The sequence below is a fragment of the Zalophus californianus genome, chromosome 8 (genome assembly GCF_009762305.2).
Source record: "Zalophus californianus isolate mZalCal1 chromosome 8, mZalCal1.pri.v2, whole genome shotgun sequence".
Classification (NCBI taxonomy): domain Eukaryota; kingdom Metazoa; phylum Chordata; class Mammalia; order Carnivora; family Otariidae; genus Zalophus; species Zalophus californianus.
Genome location: NC_045602.1, coordinates 39,586,653 through 39,610,105, shown reverse-complemented (window position 1 = coordinate 39,610,105; position 23,453 = coordinate 39,586,653). Strand labels below are relative to the sequence as shown.

Here is a 23,453-nt window from a genome sequence, read left to right as displayed (position 1 = left end):
ATGGGTGGTTCAGTCGGTTAAGCATCCAACTCTTGATTTCAGCCCAGATCATGATCTCAGGGTTGTGAGATCGTTCTCCGTTCAGGCTCTGCACTGGGCATGGAGCCTGCCTGGGATTCTCCCTCTCCTTCTGCCCTTCCCCAGTCCCATTCCCTCCCCGACTCTAAAAAAAAAAAGAAGAGATGATTAATACTTTATGCTCATGCGAGTAGTTCAGAGCTGCAATTTTTTTTTTTTTTTTAAGACAGAATTATACCAGCTCTAGATAAAAGGACTTTTGGTTAAAGATTTTAACGACAGACTGAAACACCAGGCAGAGTTTCTTTGCCTAAGGGGAAGTCCTACTGCATTCACAGTTTAAAAACTGTGTACAATCATACCTCATTTTATTGTGTTTTGCCTTATTGCACTTTACAGATACTGCATTTTTTTTTTTAACAGATTGAAGGTTTGTGGTATCCCTGTGTCAAGCAAGTCTCTTGACACCATTTTCCCAACAATATTTGCTCACTTGTAGTCTCTTTGTCACATTTTGGTAATTCTTGTAATATTTCAAACCCTTTCATTATCATTATATTATGGTGATTTGTGGTCAGTGACCTTTATGTTACTGTTGTAATTATTTTGGGGTGCCACAGACCGCACCCATCTAAGATGACAGACTTAGTTGATAAATGTTGCATTGTTCTGACTGCTCCACCAACGAGCCATTTCCTCATCTCTCTCCCTCTTCTCCGGCCTGCGTATTCCCTGAGACACGAAAATACTGAAATTAGGCCAGGTAATAACCCCACAGTGGCTTCTAAGTGTTCACGTGAAAGGAAGAGTTGCACGTCTCTCACTTTGAATCAAAAGCTAGAAATGATCAGGCTTAGTGAGGAAGGCATGTTGAAAGCCGAGATAAAGCTAGGCCTGTCACGCCAGACAGTTAGCCAAGCTGTGAATCCAAAATAAAAATTCTGGAAGGAAATTAAAGAGTACTACTCCAGTGAACACGCGAATGGTAAGAAAGTGGAACAACCTTACTGTTGATACGGAGGCAGTTTTAGCAGTCTGGATGGCAGAGCAAACCAGCTCCAACATCCTTAAGCCAAAGCCTAGCCCAGAGCAAGGCCCTTACTGTCTTCAATTCTATGAAGGCTGAGAGGTGTGAGGAAGCTGCAGAAAAGCTTAAAGCTATCAGAGGTCGGTTCGTGAGGCTTAAGGAAAGAAGCACCTCCGTAACATAAAAGCGCAAGGTGAAGCAGTGAATGATGGAGAAGCTGCAGCAAGTTAGCCAAAGATCTAGCTCAGCTCATTCACGAAGGTGGCTACACTACACGACAGACCGGAGGAAGATGGCAGCTCAGACTTTCATAGCGAGGGAGGAGGGGTCAGTGCCTGGCCTCAGAGCTTCAAAGAACAGGCTGATTCTCTTGGTAATGCAGCCAGTGACCTTAAGGTGAAGCAGTGCTCATGTACCATTCTGAAAACCGTAAGGCCCTTAGGTTATGCTAAATCCACACTGCCTGTGCTCCAGAAATAAAACAACAAAGCCTGGATGATAGCACATTTGCTTACAACATGGTTTACTGACTATTTTAAGCCCACTGTTGAGGCCTACTGCTCAGAAAAAAAAAAATGCCTTTCAAAATATTACTGCTCACTGACAATGTACCTCTCCACCCAAGAACTCTGATGGAGATATCCAAGATTAATGTTTTCAGGTCAGCTAACAGCACCCATTCTGCAGCCCATGGATCAAGGAATAATTTTGACTTTCAAATCTTCTACATTTTGTAAGACTATAGCTACCATAGACAAATGTTTTTTCAATGGATCCAGGCTCTTGCACACTTAATAGATTGTGGTATAGTACAACATTTACATGCACTGGGAAACCAAAGCATGCATTTGATTTGCTTTACTGTGATACTCGCTTTATTGAGGTGGTCTGGAACCACACACCTGCTGTGTCCCCAACATAGGCCTGTACTCTAGAGAAAATGCTACATTGTATTTCATACTGCTTCTGTTAAGTTTGAGGATGCATTCCACTGATGGTAGTTACCACAAGTTCTCCTGTTAGAATTAGTAGAACTAAATGGCTTCGGTATGTCAAAAGGTTCAGAGCTATTACAGTTTAAAAATACCTTTGATAATTGTCAGCTGTGTGGGAAAATTAGCATGGATTTTGATAGCTTTTAAAAAACTTAATACAAAACACTATGCACTTTGATAAGTAGGAAACAAAATGTATGCACAATTTAGCTTTTACCTCAGGCTCTGAAGCTAGAGAGAAAATGGATGGATTTGACTGTTGGTCTTTGGATGCAGAGTTAAAGGAGTAGGAAAACCTGTCTTTGCCTAGCAATACTTCTAGCCCAGCTTCTACATTCTTGGGCTTAAGTTGATAGGGCTGTTGATTTGCATAAAATTAATTGCTAAGATTATACTGTTTCCTCTTGAATTATATAACTCCCCAAAGAAAGTGAATATTCATAACCATATTTCTGTTCTATTTTCTTATTCTTCTTGAGTCATCAGGCCTTACATTCAGATAGTTTTTGGAGGCAAATTAATGTTGCGTAAAGAAACAATAAAAATTCTATATCGATAAGCACATTATAGGTCTATAAATGAGTTATGGAGTCTCGCTTTGTCTCTTTATGTGTTGTACAACTGTATACCAGCTAAAGTGATTTTTAGAGAAATGAAAAGCCTAATTAAATATCCTCGTGCATGTTGTCTACTGGGACATCTGGTTGAAGAGCAAGAGAGTGTGATCAGGATCTCTGCGCTGTGACCACTGGTACTGCTTGTGGGTATGGAAAGACTCGACTGGAAGCTATTTTGTCCCCTGCATCCTTCTCCAGTTTGGGGCTAGAAAACAAAAGCAGGCTGAGTCGAAGAACAGCTGTCTTTTTTCTGTTAGGTAAATGTGTGATTCCTTAGAAGTTGGCATATCTTTTTTCTCTTGGCTCTCCTCCAAATTTGTGAGAATCATTGATTGGGTCAACTATTGCTCTCCTTGCTAAAGAGCTAGACTTAGGTAGTTCAACTTGCTTATTTATAGGTATTTCCTCTTGTAAGTGAGGGCAGAACAGATAACCTTTGGACCCTTTGCCCATGGTCTGTGAAAACCTGGTCCAACCTAGAAGGTGATGTCTATTTCAGTATCTGAGTGATTAAAATCACATCCTTGAACTATTGATCACTTTATTTTCTGTTCTTGCTGTATCTTTTCTTTCACTATAACTGAATAAGAATGCTTAAGGGATCACGGCCTGAGAGTCAGCATCCGTTTAGCATTTTGTAGTGTGCTCTGGCTGTACTTTGAGAGGTTAAGATGGGATGTCTCGGTGGCTCAGTCAAGGATTTGCCTTCAGCTCAGGTCATGATCCCAGGGTCCTGGGATCAAGTCCCGCATCGAGCTCCCTGCTCAGTGGGGAGCCTGCTTCTCCCTCTGCCTGCTGCCTCCCCTGCTTGTGCTCTCTCACTCTCTCTTTCTCTCTGACAAATAAATAAATCTTTAAAAAAATAGAGGTAAGATTAGAATATTGCTAAGGTCATTATTAAAGATACTTAGTTTATTTAAAGCCTTCTTTGCTTTGAGATCTTTCACTTTCCTCCACAACTACTAACCTATTCCAGCTGTCTCTCAACTGGTTCCCCAAAAGTTGTTTCTTGGGTTTTGTTTTTGTTTTTTGTTTGTTTGCCAAAGAATTTACATCCTTGCTCCCTTGGACTCCGAGGGAAGGTCTTTTCTGTTGATTTCATATGAAATACTCCTCAAGGCTCTTGACTATTATAAATAAATAAATTTTTAAAATCTATAAATAGATTCATTTCTGTGTTATTTGGGTTGATGCAGTTGATGCAAAGATCACTCTTTCCTGTCAGATCTCTACTTTTTCTCTAGAAACTGTGTTAACATTTCCTTTGAAGTTCTCCTGCCCATTACATGTTAAGACTTAAAACATGCCTTTACTTAAAATCATAATCCTATCTTTAGTCACTCCCTTCATCCTGAATGGAACATATGTGTGAAGGAAATTGAAGAAGTATCAAGGGTCAAGTGACACTTCTTGGAAGCATTTTAGAAGATAGTTCTTATTTTATAGACCCCGGGGCCTGTGTGGGAAAACTATTTGGCTGTTACTATATTTAGAATGGTTAGCTTTTGCACAGTGCTCTAGAAAACACACTTTGTGTGCTTTGAAACAGTCTTTGAAAAGTGACAGAATTGACTTGCACACAGATAGATCTCTGTTGAGGTGAACCTATCTCTGGGCATTGTTAATGTTGCAATGGGTTTAAGTATCTGATTTGGAAGAGTCTTCCTAAAATATTTCTCTTATCTAGGGTTGTGAATAGAAGTACACACTACCTCGGCATTATGAGTCTAGTTGTTAAATTTGGGGTTTTAAGTTGCCTTGCCCAATGGATTTACCAAATGAGAATTATTCTATAAAGCTAGTAAAGCTTTCCAGTTCTGATGGTGGTTTTATGTTAAGCCAGTTTTAGAAATTACAGTTGAATCAGTATTTAAGGAGTTCTCCTTTTGGGAAAGCTGGCCTTTGGAAAAGAATTCAGTCAAATGTTGGGGTGACTTAAAAATTTGAGGTCTCATTTCTTTAATCTTCTGTTTTCCTAGCCCCCTCCCGGAAGTCAGTTTTGACAGACCCAGCCAAGCTCAGGAAGCTACAGCAGAGTGGTGAGGCCTTTGTGCAGGATGACTCCTGTGTCAACATCGTCGCCCAGCTGCCCAAGTGCAGGGAGTGTCGCTTGGACAGCCTCCGCAAGGATAAGGAGCAGCAGAAAGACTCGCCTGTGTTTTGTCGCTTCTTTCACTTCAGGAGGTGAGGCATTTGGGGAAAAGCTCAGGTAATCTGGGCCCCATAGCATACTTTTTCCCCCTCCTCCTCTATCAACAGTAATTCTAGAACTACAGAGGGTGAGGATTGCATCTTTAATCTCTGGCTTTGAATGTCTAGATCTTATCCCATGTTATTTCCTTCTCAATCTCTCTTTCAGTTTGTTTTTAAAGGAGAGAAGCCTAAACATACAACCTTCTCTTCTTAAAACTAATAAACATTATAGAAAAATGTTGAAATTTCTAAAAAAAAAAAAAACAACCACCCCCTACAAATAAACACTGTTAACTTGTCAGTGCATTTTAGTTTTTGTATGGTCATAAAATATATTCAAGCATACCTATTTGGGTATATAGTATATACTGTGTTGAATCTTCTCAATACCTAGTAGGAATCCCTTGGTCGTGGTAAGCTTTTTTCTGCAAAAACTTTGAATAGCTAGGTAGGAACCCATAATAGTATTTGAAAGTTCACTTGACCAATTTTCTTACTGGTGTTAGGATTATTTTGTGGGGTTTGTCACTAAAAATAATACAGACACAATCATCCTGTCCCCATCTCTCATTGTTTACTTTGGAAGGATTACTGGAAGTGGCATTACCAGGTCAGAAGCCTTGTGTGTTTTAGGCTTTGATACATATGTTCTGCCAAATTGCCCTACAGGAAGGTTGCACCTGTGGCAGGCCCCCTCGGGCAGCGTTTAAGCATTCCTGTCTCTGTGTACTTTTGCCAGCAGGAAGAGGCATATGTTTTTTAAAAAAATCTTTACTAATTTTATAGGCATAAACTTTCATTTTTATACTGTATTTTGTTAAGTCAAATTTTCTCTAAATTCTTCTATTCTTAGTGAAGAAAAAAGCTGTTTCTTTTTTGTTGTCATCTACTTTTTGATAAATAAATGAGCAGTGTTATTCTGGATATAGGTTAACTTTAAGTATGTTTCACTTTCTCAGAAATGTAGATACTTTCAGGCTCGACTAGTCCTAATCATAAACACAAATGTTGACCTGAATTTCTTCCTATTCACCCCCACCCCTTTAGTTTTATCAAGATTAAAGAGTGCTGAAGAACTGAATTAACTGCACAGGTATTTTAGGTCGTTGATTATATCAGTTCTGGTAACTTTTAGATTTGGGCTTATTTTAATGAACTCTATAGAGTCTTTTAGATGGTAGCTTGCCCCATTCGTTCCTGAGTAAATTGCAAATGTACCATGATGAAGTGTGTGGCTAGTATTTAGAACTGTAATAATTGCTAGCATGTTAGCGTATTTTATTAACATATTTTGAATAACACGTGGCCCAGAATAACTTCTTAATAAAGGTTAGTTCCACTTCCTCTCCGGAGAATTTTTTACACAGGTAAGTGTGTTAAGATGCATATGCCATGGGTTCTGACATATATTTTGAAGAGAGCACAAAATGTTATGCTTTGTACAGATCTATGTATTCCTATTACACACTTAGTCTCATTATGGTTCCTTTGCTCTGAAACGTATAAGCAGACTGGAGGGGCGAGATTGATTTTGGTTTTAAGTGGCAGAGGCCTTTTAAGGAGGAGACATTTAGTTTTTTCTTTTGAATATTACCAGAGCTTTTTTTTAAACCACTATTTTGTAACCATCTAGAAATCACTGATTTTATGACTTCACTGTTTTCCCATTTTTGACCTCTTTGAAGGGGAAAGCGCCGTTGCTTAATGTTGCATAGTAGAAGCCAGTCTAGTGGAAATTAGAACAAATTCACTTCTTGGGTAAAAAGAATGTCATAATTTAGGGGCGCCTGGGTGTCTCAGTCATTAAGTGTCTGCCTTTGGCTCAGGTCATAATCCCAGGGTTCTGGGATCGAGCCCTGCATCAGGCTCCCTGCTCCGCGGGAGGCCTGCTTCTCCCTCTCCCACTCTTCCTGCTTGTGTTCCCTCTCTCACTGTGTCTCTCTCTGTCAAATAAATAAATAAAATCTTTAAAAAAAAAATGTAATAATTTAAAGAATAGAGCCTTTTTTTTTCCCCCTGATGTTTAAAGAGAAGATTAAGGCTGTCATTAGCCTCCTCCCCAAATTTGTTTCTTAATTACATTCTCCTGCAGATAAAATAGGAGGGTTAGGGTCTCAGTGCTAAAGCCCAATTACCAAAGCCTATTTGCCATCTCCCCCTTTGAAATAGCTTTCAAATTCATTTTTTAATATTGAAACTGTCTCTTAATTTGGGCTGTTGATTAAAAATTTGCATCTCTCCTTTGGACCGCTTGAAATTAATTCACATCTGTTAAGCAACATCCAGTGTCCTTCCAGTTCATTCTACACTCTTCTGGACAAATGGTTTTTCTAAAATACAACTTTAGGTGTGTCTCATGGGCTCGAAGACTTGGTAGCTGGCCAGTGACCAATGGAGAAATCAAGATCCCTGCATTTTTCTTTCTTTTGTATGAAATACCGTTTCCTTGACATGCTTCTCTTAGCTAATGTCTACCTTTTCTGGTAAGGCCAGTCTTAATCACTGTCACTACCATGAAGTCTTACTATTAGTCCTACAAAACTCATAGTACTTCCTCCTCGGGCTCCTGTAAGATTTAATGATTGTTACGATATCCTACCTACTTCACTGTGTATTTTATGTCTACTTCTGTGTCTCCAACTAGATTGACATTATGTCATTTCGAATGAATTTTGAAAAAATTCAAAACTAATATGTAGCTTAGGAAAAACAGGTGTCAAAGATATTGAAAGAGAATCTTGAGAAAGTATTCTGCCTTTTTGCTCCACTTCAGGTACTTAGGTCCGTCTTAAACTGCCTCTCATTCCAGAAGCTTACACAGTAATTTGCAGCTAGGATTCATATGGGTGCTGAATTCCTCATGGATCTTTGTGGTCATGGCTTCAGGGACTGTCTAGGGTTAGCCTTCCTTTGCTGAGCATTATTCTTGAAGGAGTGGTTGTATTCAAATCTGATCAGATTATCTCTCACCTTCTGTTGTTTTCCGTTTTCTTCTGTGGTGACTTGTGATTGTCCTTGCTGTTAAGTCCCAAGTCTGGAAGGTTCAACAGCTGCCCCTGGAGGCAGTATGATTAGATCTTGGTTGAAGTGCAAAACACCTCTCCCCTGCCTCCCTCCCCATGTCCTCCGAGGGAAAACTTGGAAATTTTAAATCTTTTAAATGTTTTCACTGACCTTGCCAAGTAACAATTGGCTATATTAGCCATGGAGATTATAGAAAACTGGGAAGGAATTCGTTGATCTTAAATAGAAACTACAAGATGTAAATCCAATTTTGTGTGTGTGTGTAACACACTTTTTCCTCCACTTCCTCTAGGTTACAGTTCAACAAACATGGTGTGTTGCGGGTAGAAGGCTTCTTAACACCAAACAAGTACGACAGTGAAGCAATTGGCTTATGGTTGCCCTTAACCAAAAACGTTGTGGGGACTGATTTGGACACTGCGAAGTATATCCTGGCCAACATTGGAGACCACTTCTGTCAAATGGTGATTTCTGAAAAGGAAGCTATGTCAACTATTGAGCCACACAGTAAGAGCATCTCTTAGGGGGTAGGATTTTTGAGTCCAACTTGATTTTGTTCCTAAATGACACCTAAGTTCTAATTGCATGGGTTTCATTTTCACCCAGAAGTTTGGATGACTTTGGTATAATGAAGTTGCATTTTCCCTTTTATAACTGCCTGTTGGTTTCATCAAAGTCAGTCACCTATCTCTGGGGTTAATTTTGGGGCAGGTATCAAAGGAGTGAAACTCCTTTTTTGTTAAGAAAGGTGAAGGTGAGGTAGTGGTAGAATTTGCACAGCCTTTATCAGCAGCATGGGCTCATCAAAAGGGGATGATGCCTCAGGTTGGGTTATTTTTTAAGACAAAGGTTCATAATCAGGAATGCGTTTCAAAAATAAGGACGGACAGGCTCTGTTCTATACGTACTAAATCAGAATCTGGCGGCTGGTCCCAGGCATGAGAATGGGAATAAGCTCAAGTGAAAAGGATTCTGTTAGAGTCAAGGTTTTAACAGGATACTTGGAGGTTCCAGCTGGGTGAATGCTGATGTCTTCTCCTCTCTTAAGAGCATTCTGACACTGATCTGGCAGCCCAGTAAACCACAGGGATCACTGTGAGTGACACATGAGAACTGTATGATATCTGGGAGAACAGCATACTTCTGTTTTGTATGCCTCTGTAAAAGTGAGGTATGCAGCCAGAAGCTCCCAGGAGCAGCTGTTTTTAAAGTCTCATGCTTCTTTCCATCATTTTATCTTTCCCAAGTGTTTGAAACTTAAAAGTGAAGTCTTTCATTTCTCGTAGATACCTTTTCAGACTTTGCATAACCAAGTATGTTTCAATACAAGCATCCACACATAGCAGTCTTGAGAAATTTGGTTGTAGGTACCAGAAACTAATTGAAGCTAGCTTCACAAAAATAATTTATTGGATAGGTACGGATACTGTTAAATTTCCAAGTCCATGGAATGGGAACTGAGGCATTCTGAGGAGCAGGAATTCAGAGGTAGAAAGAGAATGGGATCGTGAGCTCTGGGGCCAGCCAAAGTCACGAGCCAGAGTACTCAGCCAAAGTAAATCACTGTAGAATCACTCCATTCTGTTGGAGTAGTAGAGACTTACAAATCAAGGATCTTATTGAAGTTGTTTTTCTGTAATCTTCTATTAGGATGAGTGGCACTGGTTTCTAATTTTAGTAGAGATAAAGAGTTTCTTAATTATACACATTTAAGTAAAAGTAGTGAGGTTAAAGAAAAATTCTTAAGTAACTGATCTAGAGGTTACTTAGGTAGGTATATAAATGACTGGAATGTGGAAACACTTCTTTGGAATATATTAGTAACTTCACTCCTGAATTAGCAGGACTTGTTAAAAGCAGCTGATGGGTTTTTTTTGCTCAAGAGAAGTCGTCTGAATAATGGTACAGAAAAAGGTACAGATAGCTGTCATTTAAGAGTATAATTAATAAACTCTGTCCTTGAGGGTTTAAATAGGATTACCTTTTCCTCCTTGCTTTTTTGATTGTCCTCTTCCTCTCTTTCCTCTGCGACAAGCTGGTCGGTTGAAGAGAGGAACTCACTGTGAATGGTATTGACAGATGCACCATAAGATGTTCCTAGAGGGCTTACCCTCTGATCCTAAGATTAGGAAGCAGGTGTCAACCTTTATACATTTGTTCTGTCTTTTCAATGACAAATAATCATTAAATGGGTGGCTAAGAGATCTAAATACTCTCTAATGAAATAGTCTAAACCAAGTGACCGAGGAGAAGTTCATAAAACCTCATTAGTAAAATGCCTAAAGCTCTGTGTATTGTGGGCTGAGCTGTTACATTATAATGAAATGGTAGAAGTTCATTTAGCAGCTGGATTAATTTGGTAAAAACTGAAGTTGATCATTTGTGTTTTGGTCAGTTGAAGAAAGAATGAATAAACCACAGATTGGATTAGGAAAAAGGTGTTTTCCATAAAACAAGAATGTGACAGTATTGATCCAGTCTTGTTCAAGAGAGAGAGACAGACAGAAAAGAGCTTTCTGGTTAACAAACATTGGGCTTTTCTGTGACCCAGGAAAATGTCCTCCCTTTGCACATACTCCTTGAAGCTTTCTGATACTGATTTGGCATTCCTCCATACTGGGGGAAGGGGTATGATGTCTTACCCAGTCCTGCAAGTCCCCTCCGTCTAGTTATCAGGGCTTGGCCACTGCTACAGAAGATACCATTTTGTAGAATCTTGGATTATGCCTCAACCTATTGGTTATTTGGTTAGTGTGAGTCAGTCCTGGATGCCTGCATCACTACTGACACACAAAAAAAATCAAGTTTCTGACTCTGGCCCATGAAGAAACCAACTTTGTACTATTAAGTTAATGTGCTGCTCCCTCCAGGTTCCCTAACCCCCTGGAGTTTTTCATAGGCTGTGTGTGAGTGGATTCAGGGCCTATGTGAATAATCTGACAATCTATGTTGGCTTTGTATATCTGAGTCATTTTTTTTCCTTTGGAGAAAGCGTGGTCCGTGCTCTCTTCAGATTCTGAAAAGGGTTCATGATCTAAAAGGTGAAAGAACCACTGCTGTGTTGTAATACCTGTGTCTGAACTGCAGCTTCTGTAATCACTGCTGTTTTCTTCATTGATTTATTCTGCAGTACTTAGTATGTACCAGCACTGTGCAGAGTGGGTGGGGACTAGGCACAGCCCTTCAAGCAGGGATTCTGCTTGTACAGAGCTTCGTTTCCTAGGGAGAGGTAAAACCACACCTGACTGCATACAGTGTGAAGAAGCCTGAGTCCGAAGTACAAATACAAGTTGATGAGAGTACTGAAGGAATCCAGGAGAGCTTCATGGTGGAGGTGGAGAGGTTGCGGGGGAGGTATTTGAGATGGTCTTTGAAGGCTGAACAGAGTTGATGGGAACTCCAGGAAGAGGGAGGAATGACATCAGTTTCCCTCCCCTTTCATGTTTTATTTCAAAAACCCTCTCCTCCCCCAAGACTAAGTGATTTATTGATTTTTGTAGGACAGGTTGCTTGGAAGCGAGCTGTCAAAGGTGTTCGGGAAATGTGTGATGTGTGTGACACCACCATCTTCAACCTGCACTGGGTGTGTCCTAGGTGTGGGTTTGGAGTGTGTGTGGATTGCTACCGGATGAAGAGGAAGAATTGCCAACAAGGTGAGAAATGACTTGATTCTCCTCCAAGCCCCCCTGACACTCTTAAATTAAGCTTTTTATTGATTTGTGGTAAATGGATTTCTGAAATATTTGGGGCTAGAGTCCATGAGGAGCAGTTACTATAAATCATTTATTTGCAGGTGCTTCCTACAAGACTTTCTCTTGGCTGAGATGTGTAAAGAGTCAGATACATGAACCAGAGAACCTAATGCCTACACAGATCATTCCTGGGAAAGGTATTTCATGTGGTGCATTGATTTTCTTTCCCCCTTGTTTTGGTTAGCTCATAGGGGTTGGTCGTTTGGTTTTGTATAGTATAATTACTTGATAACTTATCTTAGTATATACCATAAATTGTTCAAAGATATATTGAATCATGCCCCAAAAACTTTTTGATTAAGGTCTTGTGAATAGTTTTGTAGAAGGAAGGAAAATGATGCATTTGCGGGGGAAGGCATACTTAGGAAGAAAAGGAGAGAATCTAAGCACCATGTTGCTTAAAAGGAAAGTAATTCTGTTGGAAATACCAATTTCTGCTTTGTAATGTTGAGGTTGAAAGTACCTAATACCCTTGTTGAGATGTTTGTCTCTGCCCTTTTTTTAGCCCTCTATGATGTTGGAGACATTGTTCATTCTGTGAGAGCAAAATGGGGAATAAAAGCAAATTGTCCCTGTTCAAACAGGCAGTTCAAACTCTTTTCAAAGCCAGCCTCAAAGGAAGACATAAAACAGGTATACTATTTATGCTATATTCACCATCCTTGAGATTGTTGTCTGTCTTTTCAAATAACCCAAGGATTTCTGTAGTATATTTGAAAGGAGCATGGGGACAGTGTTGAGTGGAAATAGACAACTCCTACATTTTATGTGACACTTCATGGACCCATTCTCACTTTTCACATTTTTGTGGACCTCATCTGTAGCCTCTTTTAGTAGGTTTTAATTTTTGTTCCTTGAAAAAGCAAAAATGTCTTCTATTTTAGTTTACTTAATGAGTTGCTCTTGAATTTTATGTGGGTTTTTAAAAAACTTCTCATGTTTTACAGAGTTAAGATAATCTTTTAAAATTACTGAGTATATATTATCTATATAAGATATATTTGGGGGCGCCTGGGTGGCTCAGTCATTAAGCATCTGCCTTCGGCTCGGGTCATGATCCTGGGGTCCTGGGATCGAGCCCCACATCGGGCTCCCTGCTCCGCAGGAATCCCGCTTCTCCCTTTCCCACTCCCCAGCTTGTGTTCCTGCTCTCTCTGTCAAATAAATAAAATCTTTAAAAATATATATATATTTGAAGAGTTAAAGGAAATAATATTGAAATGAACTTTAAATACCCATCACTCACCATAAAAAATGTTCATTTCCATGGTGCTCACGTACCTCTTCCTGGTAGCTTCCCTTCACCTCCACCATCACGTCTACCCTACTCTCTCTCCCTTCTTCCCCTTCACCCCACTGTCTTCTCCCATGTCGTATTTGATAGCAGAATTCCACATTTTCCTAAAGCTGTGTTGTGAAAGGCAGTAGAGGTAGAAGAGCTGTGCTCTTTAGATTCAGAACTGAATTTGAATTCTTCGGCCATTTTCTAGTTGCATGACATCAGCTGATTTACATATGCTTCTGCTTCCTCATCAGTAACAGAGGAATTGGGGCGCCTGGGTGGCTCAGTTGGTTAAGCATCCGACTCTTGATCTCAGCAGCTCAGGTCTTGATCTCAGGGTCATGGGTTCCAGCCCTACACTGGATTTTGCGCTAGGCATGGAGCCTACTTTAAAAAAAAATAAGTAACAGGAACAATAAACAATACTGATAATTGAGTATCACAGAAATCCATCACACGTAAAAGAAAGGCTAGGACCACAGCAGAAATTTGACTGTTTTTCCTTCTTATGTTTGTATAAACTCATCAGCTAAGTCAAGGCAATTTTTAAGTAACAGAAAAATAAGTGGGGTGCCCTGTCTAGTTTTTTAAATGTTTGAGTTCTTTTAAGAGCTGTTCATCTCATTTTTAAAGCCTACTATGCTATGCTAAAACGAAAGAACATTTTTTTCTCTGCATCTCATTTCCTTCTGAAATCATAGCTGTACCTTTCCTACCCTGCCTCACTCATTCACTCACTCATTCATTCATTCAGCAACCATGTTGTGAGTGCTTATTCAGGATACTGTGGATTCACAGGGGAGATAGGCACAAACTGGTCCTTTTAAAGCAACATGATAGGTGGAGTGATAGAAAATATGTATGAGCACGCAATGGTTGATTAAGGGTTGGGGAGGGATATCTTGCTGTTAAATTCTTAATGTCTTTTGTTTTCACCAGTAATACTTAAAAGTTAAAATTAAAATCTCTTCTACTTTAATAGTTTTGCTCTATTAGTATAAGATTACTGCAGTTGTGGTGATGTCCAGGGCTGTTAGGTGGTTTTGTTTGGGATATTTCTCTCTTACTGGTGAGCTGTTAGGGGAGAAGGTAAGGAAAAGGAAATGTAATGTTTCAGCTTGTGGAAAATTCTCTTTTTAAACTCAACACAGACTTCTTTCGCTGGGGAAAAACCTACTCTTGGTGCCGTGTTCCAGCAGAATCCCTTGGTGTTGGAGCCGGTGCCTGTGGCTGGGGAAGCCGCTTCCAAGCCAGCCAGTAGCATGAAGCCTGCTTGTCCGGCCAGTACCTCTCCCTTAAACTGGCTGGCGGACCTGACCAGTGGGAATGTCAACAAGGAAAACAAGGGTGAGGGTTTCCTGCTTTCCTGTGGGTTCCTGAGAACTTGAGTCCATTCTCGGAGGGGATTGGCAGCCTCAGCTGCTGTGAGGATAGTGTGATTAGAAGTGTGTGGAATGGAAAGGAGTGGTTCCCTGTAGTCACCAGGGAGACCTGACCGAAATTCAAGTATTTTTAAATGCAGCCCCAAGGGGCACTTGGGTGGCTCGGTTGAGCATTCAGCTCTTGACTTCAGCTCAGTTCTTGGTCTCAGGGTTGTGAGTTCAAGCCCCGTCTTGGACTCTACACTGAGTGTGGAGCCTACGTTAAAAGAAAAAAGAAAAAGAAAAATGTAGTCCCAAAAGGGAGAACTTCTGCTGACAGTAGGACTCTAGGCTGAGATTGTGTTTGGCAAGAAAGGAGTGGGCTGAGACTTGTTTGTTTTAATAAATGATTTCTACGTTTCTGTCCTTACCCTCTTGTTCCTGTTTTGTCTAATTGGAATGTTCTGGCTTCAGTTTTATTTTTCTCATCTGTGCTGTTGTCTTAGGATACTTGATGACAGTATAAAGAATACAGGCTTTAGAGTCAGGTAGTTAAATTAGAATTTAGGTGATTCTGCTTTTTCAGCTATGTTACAAGAAAGAAAAATTGGAGGTTAATTTCTTTCATGCAAAGATCCTAAACAAAGTTTTCAGTACTCTCTAGATAAAGGAATTCTATAGTATGACCAAGCAGGGCTTCAGAAGAAAAGTCATGTGCCAAGACATAGAAAGTAGTAAAATTCAATACCTATGCATGACTTAAAAAAAAACACAAAACTTTTAAATTAGGAACAAAAGGGAACATCCTCAATCTAATGAGTTTCTACAATAAAACTGGCAGCAAACATCATAATGATTGATTTTTTTTTAATTGGCTGAGTATTTTCTTTAACAGTGTGCCTCTTTTCAGGAATAAGAGGATACCTGCCATCACTATTTTATTAAACATTGTGCTGGGAGTCCTGGCTATTGGAGTAAGGCAAACAAAAAAAGATGTTAGGAATGGAAAGAAAGTGATAAAGCTGTTGATATTTTAGACAATCTGATTATACCTGTGAAAAATCTAAAAGTATATTTAATAAATACTTATCTATCAAGTTTGCTAGTTACAATGTTAATTTATAAAAATTTTATTTTATATACCAGGAGCAAACAAATAGAAAATGGAAGTTTAAAAAATATCATTTGCACCATATGATTTCATGCATGTGGAATCTAAAAAAACAAATGAATAAAAAAATCAGACCTATGATTGCCAAAGGAGGGTGGAGGGGAGTGGGAGATACAGGCTTCCAGTTATGGAATGAAGGTGACATGGGAATAAAAGGCACAGCAATAGGGATTACAGTCCATGGTCTTGTAACAGTGTCCTATAGTGACAGATGGGAGCTACACTTGAGTGAGCACAGTATAACAGAGAAGCTGAATCACGATGTTGTACACCTGAAACTAAAGGAACATTGTCAGCTATACTGGGGGGGGGGGGAATTTAAAAAAAAAAACAGTATCACCTTGAATGTTGGGTACTTATTGTTTTAATACCAGTGGGAAATCCTTGTCTAAATCAATGATTTCATTAGGATTTATCCTCTTAAGTTTTTTGGTTCTAAAGTAAATGAAAACCAAGTTCCAAAGTAATTCTACTAATAGAAGACAAGTAAGGGATTTGCCTTTCCATCTGGATGTTTTTGGTTTTGTTTCTAGAAAAACAACCGACGATGCCAATTCTAAAGAATGAAATCAAATGCCTTCCACCCCTCCCCCCTTTGAGCAAATCCAGCACAGTCCTCCACACCTTTAACAGCACAATTTTAACACCTGTCAGCAACAACAATTCTGGTTTCCTCCGAAATCTCTTGAATTCCTCTACAGGAAAGGTATACATTTGTCTTATTGTTTATATTCCGTCTTGTAAAAATGAATAGAGTCAGAAAAGGAGAGACTAGAGAAATTGAAACAGTGGAAAGAAGATACGAATCTTAGGCTTTCCTTCATTGGTACAGAAGGTTTCATTGGCAGGTGGGCTTCACAGGGTTATGTTACCGAGCTGGGCCATTTTTTCATTAAACTTTTTCTGTACCTACTTCTGTGAGTTGTAATGTCAAGTGGGGGAAGGGAATTTACCTATTTGTCTTAGGGTCCTGACTTGGACTCTTGGATATTTGATCTTTATCCTAGCATTATAGGAATGGGTTTTTTGATGGTAGGCAATGACCTATTTAAAGACTTGTATTCTTTCTCAAATTCAGACAGAAAATGGACTGAAGAATACACCAAAAATCCTTGATGACATCTTTGCCTCTTTGGTGCAAAATAAAACTTCCTCTGATTTATCTAAGAGGCCTCAAGGACTGACTATTAAGCCCAGCATTCTGGGCTTTGACACTCCTCACTATTGGCTGTGTGATAATCGCTTGCTCTGCCTCCAGGATCCCAACAACAAGAGCAACTGGAATGTGTTTAGGGAGTGCTGGAAACAAGGGCAGGTAAGAAGGGCCTCTGCTCCCCCAACCCAGTTCAGAGCCCCTTTCTCCGTTCTTTTTAGTAGGCTTCTGACAGTCCTGCCCCCCACCCCGCCACCCTTCATTTATAAGTGGTATATACCTTATTTGCTCTTTGTATACTCTAGGGTGAATATAATTAAGGCACTGTAGCTCTGAATCTTATTTTTTACAGCAGACATTGCTGAGCTCTCTTCCAGTGAGGTTTTGACTGCTTCTAAACCAGTCATCTTTGGGTTTTTGATGAATGCTTTCTGGGCTCTGTGATTCTTGGGTGATAAACCTCAACAGGAGGAGTGCGAGCAAGACTAAGAGGCTGATGGGGCTTGGGGGATTAGACAAAATACAATCAAAATCATGTGTCCCTCTTCCCTGAATTAAAACGCTTATGCTGAAGGCAATTTTAGGTGTGCCAGAGCCGTGTGGTGTCCTCTTGGAGTTGGTGTGTGGTCTCCCAGGGGCCTGCATTGTTCCAGCTTACATTTTGGTTGATGGTTTGGGAAATGCATGGCTTTGTGAACCTGCTCCTCTGCTTTCTTGTTTTGGTTTTTGTATTCTGGATCTTTGGCTTCTCTTTGGGGCCAAATGGAGTCCTTGCTAAAGGGACACTATGTTCTTGGACAAGGCCAGGACTTGGGGAATTGCCAAATAGAGAAATGTATGTATTTAACCAAAACAAAGTTCCTGCATTTTTTTTCAGCCCTGTATAACTAACTAATAAGATTTGCTCATGATGACGACGACAGGCTGAGTATAATCCACCAGCCATGTTTTGTTTGGATTCCGTAATGTTTAAAAAAAATTGAACTTCTCAATATTTTAGTTAGGCTGTTTCACGTAAAGATTGGAATTTCTAGCTTGGCTTGGCACCCGCAGGTCCATGTTCCTGCCTGGCAACAACAGGCTGGAGACCAGTGGCAGCACCCCTTTTGGACAGGACACTCCTACCACCTTTGTCTCTCCTTTACATTCCCTGCCTTGTCCTCAGCCTTGCTGTTGGTATTCTGTGAGTAATGGCCTCTGAGTCAGAAGATGGGATCCTTGCTCCTGGAAGCTTACTAATGTAGTTTGAGAACAAGGAGCACATGAAAACAAGAAGTGCTGTGGGAGCTCAGAGCACTAAGCTGTCACCTCGGGATCTGCCACTGAGGACCAGCCACAGAGAAACAAACAAGCAGCAGTTTGAAAAGGGGCTGCCACTGGTTTGGGGACCGAGCTGGAGGAGTTCAAACTAAAGTCTTCATTCTCTTCTTGTAGCCTGTGATGGTGTCAGGAGTGCATCATAAATTGAACACTGACCTTTGGAAACCCGAATCCTTCAGGAAAGAGTTTGGGAATCAGGAAGTCGACCTAGTTAACTGTAGGACCAATGAAATCATCACAGGAGCCACAGTAGGAGACTTCTGGGATGGATTTGAAGATGTTCCAAGTATGTATTAAAGCCTTTTAAGGGAGTTAGGATGTGGAAGGAGGGCATGGGAGTAGCAGGAGTCTAAAGCCCCTCGGTGGCAACAACAGCATTGTCTGTGATCTTGGAGTTTAAAATTCGTGTCTTATCTCTTCTTCCCCTTTCTTTTTAAAAGTTATGCTTTCAAACCAAGGCAACATTCACTTTGTAGTTCCTTAGAGAGGTGAGGTTTTGGTCATCTGTACTCCAGGGGGCTCCACATCTGTCCCACGACAGGAATTCTGTGCTTTCACTTGTGCCCAGGGGGAGAGGAGCACAAAGCTGGGGCTTGTGACTCAAGGGTGGTGGTTTTATGTGTGTCTCACCCTCATACATCCTTTTTGCTTTTAAAAATTTTAACTACTGTTTAACAAGATAAGTAGACCTGAAGATGCCAGGGAATGTGAATGCATTTAACATGGGGTATCCTGGTCACTACCTACTGCATCTGGGCTAGGGGCCATTGAGGCAGTAAGAAGGTTTGTCTGTATAGTGCTGAGGCTTGGCCCTTTCTGTGTATTTGGCCAGTCAGTAAATTGTTTCCAGGAACATTGAGTTCATGATGGGCCCTGGGGATTCACATCAGCACAGGCCCCCGTCCCCACTGGAGGGTTTGGCCAGTTCATTTATCAGACTGTCAGTAATTCACATTCACTCATTCATCACTCTCAGTTTTTTAGACACACACCTTTTAATCTATTGCTTTCTTACTCCCTTTTACCCACATTTATAGATTATAGCTCATACTTTCAACAAACTTTATAACAAAGTTGTAGTGACTTTTTAATACAAGGCATGATGGGGTTTTCCACAAGTAGATGCTGAGAATGGAGTTTCAGACAGAAGATGGTTACTTAGGGATCAGCATCTGTGAAACAGAGGGGAAAGCAGGACTGAGCAGGAAAAGGAGTCAGCCACAGTGCAGACTCAACAAAGCCTCGGCCAGTCTTGCAGGGAGGTCTGAAACACATATTGCCCTTCGTTGTCTCAGGTTGGGCTGAAGTTAGAAATGTCAGGGCCTTTGTCCCCCTGCCTCCTTCAGTCTCTAGATACTGGTGCCCCAGGAAGGGACCTGACCAGGCAAGGCAGTACTGTGCAGCTGACCCTAAACTCTGTGTCTGGGCAACAAGTCTTTTGAAGCTTTCCAGTTAGGCCTGAGTTCAAATCCTGTCTCTTGATATGTTCTTGTTGTGTATAGGAGCTTGGTAACTTAATTTTCCTGGGACTCAAAAACTTCCTCCTGCTGGCAGATGGTGAAAATAGCTCCAAGTCAACTATAGCTTGCCCATTCTATACTGATGATTCTGTTGCACACACCCCCAGCACACCACCCACACTAACATACTGCTGGTATTCTGAACATACCCTGTTACCCTGTATTTTTCTGTTTCCTCCTGGAGTATGCACTTATTTAAACTAGGTTATGGACAGTACTTGGTTCACTACAAAACATCATACAGTTGTTAGTCCTCAAGAGTACCAGGTCTGAAGTCAAACCTGGGTTCCAGTCCCAATTCTGCCACTTAGTAGCTGGATGACCTTGGGTGTGTCTGTCAGTTTCCCCGTCCCCAAATGGGAATGTCAGATGGTGTCTAATCTCATTGGGATATTGGGTTTAGTTGTAAGGATTAAATGGTTAAGACACTTGGCAGAGATTAGAACACAGCAAGAAATGAAATAATAGTTGTCATTGCTGTTGATCATAATTACCAACATCTTTTTCGATTAGAACTCCTTGGTTCTTGGTTCCTTGCCATTACCTGCAACGGGTAATAGTTCTGACTAAACTACGTGGTGCTATTGGCCCTACTTGTCCCTGGACAGAACATCAGGTGGTTTCAGTCTCTTTGAACAAAACAAGTCATTTTTATTTCATGGTAGCGTTAGAAAACCTGGGCTACTAAATCTGTGACCTCTTACTGTTAAAGTGCATTGCTGTTTATTAGTTAAGGAGCTGCTCACTTCTTCCAGAACACTGTATAGAAGGAAGATACTGGATCTGAGATAGACAACTATCAAAACACCAACTATGTGTAATGGGCAAAGGGGTGGCTGAAATCTCAAAGAATGAGCCGCAATTTTAAGAAGCATCTAGAAAAGATTAGTTGGTAATTTTATTTTGCTACCCCCGTCCTGCCTCCTAGGTACGAATGGGTTTCTTGGCAACGTAAAAATAAAATAGTTGGCAATTGGCAGGAGGGGACTATTAAAGAAAATAATATTTGTGTACTAGGTGGTCTGTTTCTGAGTTATGAATAGTAACAATTCAGTAATTCTGGTTACCTTTCAGACCGCTTGAAAAATGAAAAAGAACCAATGGTGTTGAAGCTTAAGGACTGGCCACCAGGAGAGGATTTTAGAGATATGATGCCTTCTAGGTATGATTATTGGCAGGGGGGGAGGGGTGATTCTGTCCTTGACTTGGTAGGATAAATTCTTCTTGAGGTGGTGAGAAAAGAGTTTTCAAAAGGGAAAGATGAAATACGGAATAGTTTTACTGGTGCTGATAGTTTATTTCTAGACTAAGTCTTTGGATATGTGTGTTTTAAAATAAAAAGAGAAAGAGGTTACTGACTTTGAGATTTGGCTGACTGATGGAATCTTCACACATTTCCACTGTAGTGCTCGGCCAGAGAGAGGCCACATGAGCTGTGCAGCCTCCGACTTGGAAGCAGTATTGGGATTGGACCTCTCAGGGTTCAGTGTAATGATAATTGCATTCGACAGCAAGACAGCTGAATTGGTAGATCCATTTTCCTGATTTGAGCTTGAACCTTGGAAAGGATCCTTAGAACTAATGAATAGTACATCCCTGAGTGTCACTTCTTATCAGGAAGTTACTGACATATTTTAGGTCATTTTGATAAAGATGCATGCTGTGAGAGAGAAAGAAGATATCTTTGTTCATAACTACTATAATTCTCTTAAATATTGTTCAAGGAAAGCTTTCTCCATTTTTACAAGCACAGATATTTGTTCCTTTTGGTAAGAAGGAATAAAACAGATCACACAATGATGTTTGGTTCTCTTGTCCTAGGTTTGATGATCTGATGGCCAATATTCCACTGCCTGAGTACACAAGGAGAGATGGCAAACTAAACTTGGCCTCCAGGCTGCCAAACTACTTTGTGAGGCCAGATCTCGGTCCCAAGATGTATAATGCTTACGGTAAGGAAGAAATGGCTAACTTGAAAAGACTTTAATGGAAATAGAGCATGTCAAAATATTTGGAAAATTGCTTTTGGGGGAGGTGGAGATGGAAGACCTCTATAGTCCTAACACTTCACACAGCAGTGGGCTTCAGTTTTGCATATTTCCTTTCATTCCTTTTCATGTGTAGGTGTATTTCGTTTTCATAGTTGCAGTTGTAGGGCGTGTGTGATTTTTTTATTTTTCTTTTCTACATCTCATATTCTATCGTAAAATCTTTGTGTTGCTTAATAGTTTTTAGTGTGATAATTTTTAGTGGTTGTACGGTATATCATTAAATTAATCTAATTTTGTTACTCATTATTTTTTAAAATTTTTATTTTTTTATTATTGAAATTTTAGGTAGTTAACATATAATGCTATGTGTTTCGGGAATAGAATCCAGTGATTTGTCACTTACATATAACTCCCAGCACTCATCATAACAAGTGCCCTCCTTAATACCTACAACCCATCTATCTATCCTATCCCTCACCCACCTCCCTCCAACACTGTTTGTTTTTTTTCTCTGTAGTTAAAAGCCTCATGATTTGTTTCCCTCTCTTTTTCTTCCCCTGCCTTATGTTCAAGCATTTGTTTCTTAAATTCCACATATGAGATCATGTGGTATTTGTCTTTCGTCTGACTTTGTTTCACCCAGCAAAACACCCTCTAGCTCCATCCATGTCATTGCATATGGCAGGATTTCATTTTTTTGATGGCTGAATAATATTCCATTGTATATATATATACACCACATCTTCTTTATCCATTCATCTGTTGATGGACACCTGGGCTCTTTCCGTAGTTTGGCTATTGTGGACATTGCTGCTATAAACATTGGGGTGCATGTGCCCCTCCAAATCACTATGTTTGTATCCTTTGGTTACATACCCAGTAGTGCAGTTGATGGATCACAAGGCAACTCTATTTTTCACTTTTTGAGAAACCTCCATACTGTTTTCCAGAGTGGCTGCACCAGCCTACATTCCCACTAACAGTGCAAGAGGGTTCCCCTTTCTCCACATCCTCGCCAACACCTGTTGTTTCCTCTGTTGCCAACCTTAGTGATTCTGACAAGTGTGAGGTGGTATCTCATCATGGTTTTGATTTGTTGTTACTCATTGTAAAGTCAGTCTGCCAGCTGGTTTTAACATCTGCCACACTTAAATACCCCCATGTTGGGGGTAGTAGTTTGTTATTTAAGTTAGTATCAGAAGCACCCTCTGAATTGGATTTTCATTGTTTAGACACAACTCAGTAAACTACCCAACACGGAGTATTGCACAGGATAGAGAATGATTTCCTCAGTTACCAGAGTTGTCTTTTATCATTATTGCTGTGACCTTGACCAGTTTTCTGTTAGGTCTTTATTTAGATCTTGATTATAGTCGGCTGTTTTGAAGGAATTGTTTACTGATTGATTGTTGAATGAAGTTTCAGTTGTTTGGATCATTTATTGACTTTGCTTTAGTCTTTTACACTATTTGGACCCCATTTTTCCAGTCCTCTAGAATTACTTCTTTGATTTTATTCCGTTCTCCCATAATTACTCTGACGTCCAGTCTCTCAGACCTGAGGGTGGCAGCTCTCCTGAAGAAAGGACAGAACCCTTTGGCATCTTTGCCGTGTTTTCCAGAGACTGTTGGGGGTTGAGAGGAGCAAGGACTTGCATCTCAGCCCCACAATTGTTCTGTTATGGTGTCAGTCCGGGCATCCACCTGGAATGGGGTCAGGGAACATTTCGAGAAGGGAGTTTATATTGGGAAGCTCCCACAGCCTAGATGCCCGAGAGCATTCTGCCAGGGTAGGGTGAGAAATGGTCTGTGAGAGAGAGGACACAGCAAGCGAAGTCCCCCAGCCTATTCCCTTTACTTTTCAGGTCTCAGTTTAGAGAGCCCTGTGCACGCTGTGGGGCTGTAGCATGTTCCCTGGCTGAGTTTCCTTCCCTCAAGCCCTTCAGAGCAGCTAGTTGGTTGGGGCCTCAGGATGTACTCCGCTCCCAGTGGAGATTTATGATGAACCTATGTAAATGAAAGTATTTTTT

At 40.4% G+C, this 23,453-nt stretch overlaps 1 protein-coding gene across 3 annotated transcripts in view; it reads left to right on the top strand.

Annotated features, from left to right (window-relative positions):
* Positions 1 to 23,453, top strand: part of KDM3A (lysine demethylase 3A) — a 53,477-nt gene that overhangs the window by 23,368 nt on the left and 6,656 nt on the right. Inside the window, exons 11-21 of one of the 3 annotated variants that reach the window (XM_027621757.1) lie at positions 4,637 to 4,841; positions 8,167 to 8,381; positions 11,375 to 11,527; positions 11,668 to 11,763; positions 12,132 to 12,259; positions 14,060 to 14,255; positions 15,974 to 16,146; positions 16,519 to 16,755; positions 18,028 to 18,199; positions 20,508 to 20,595; positions 21,255 to 21,385. In XM_027621757.1, coding sequence (XP_027477558.1) covers positions 4,637 to 4,841; positions 8,167 to 8,381; positions 11,375 to 11,527; positions 11,668 to 11,763; positions 12,132 to 12,259; positions 14,060 to 14,255; positions 15,974 to 16,146; positions 16,519 to 16,755; positions 18,028 to 18,199; positions 20,508 to 20,595; positions 21,255 to 21,385 — 1,794 coding nt within the window. The remainder of the gene's footprint in view (positions 1 to 4,636; positions 4,842 to 8,166; positions 8,382 to 11,374; positions 11,528 to 11,667; positions 11,764 to 12,131; positions 12,260 to 14,059; positions 14,256 to 15,973; positions 16,147 to 16,518; positions 16,756 to 18,027; positions 18,200 to 20,507; positions 20,596 to 21,254; positions 21,386 to 23,453) is intronic. The other 2 variants (XM_027621756.1, XM_027621754.1) reach the window with 2 other exon arrangements.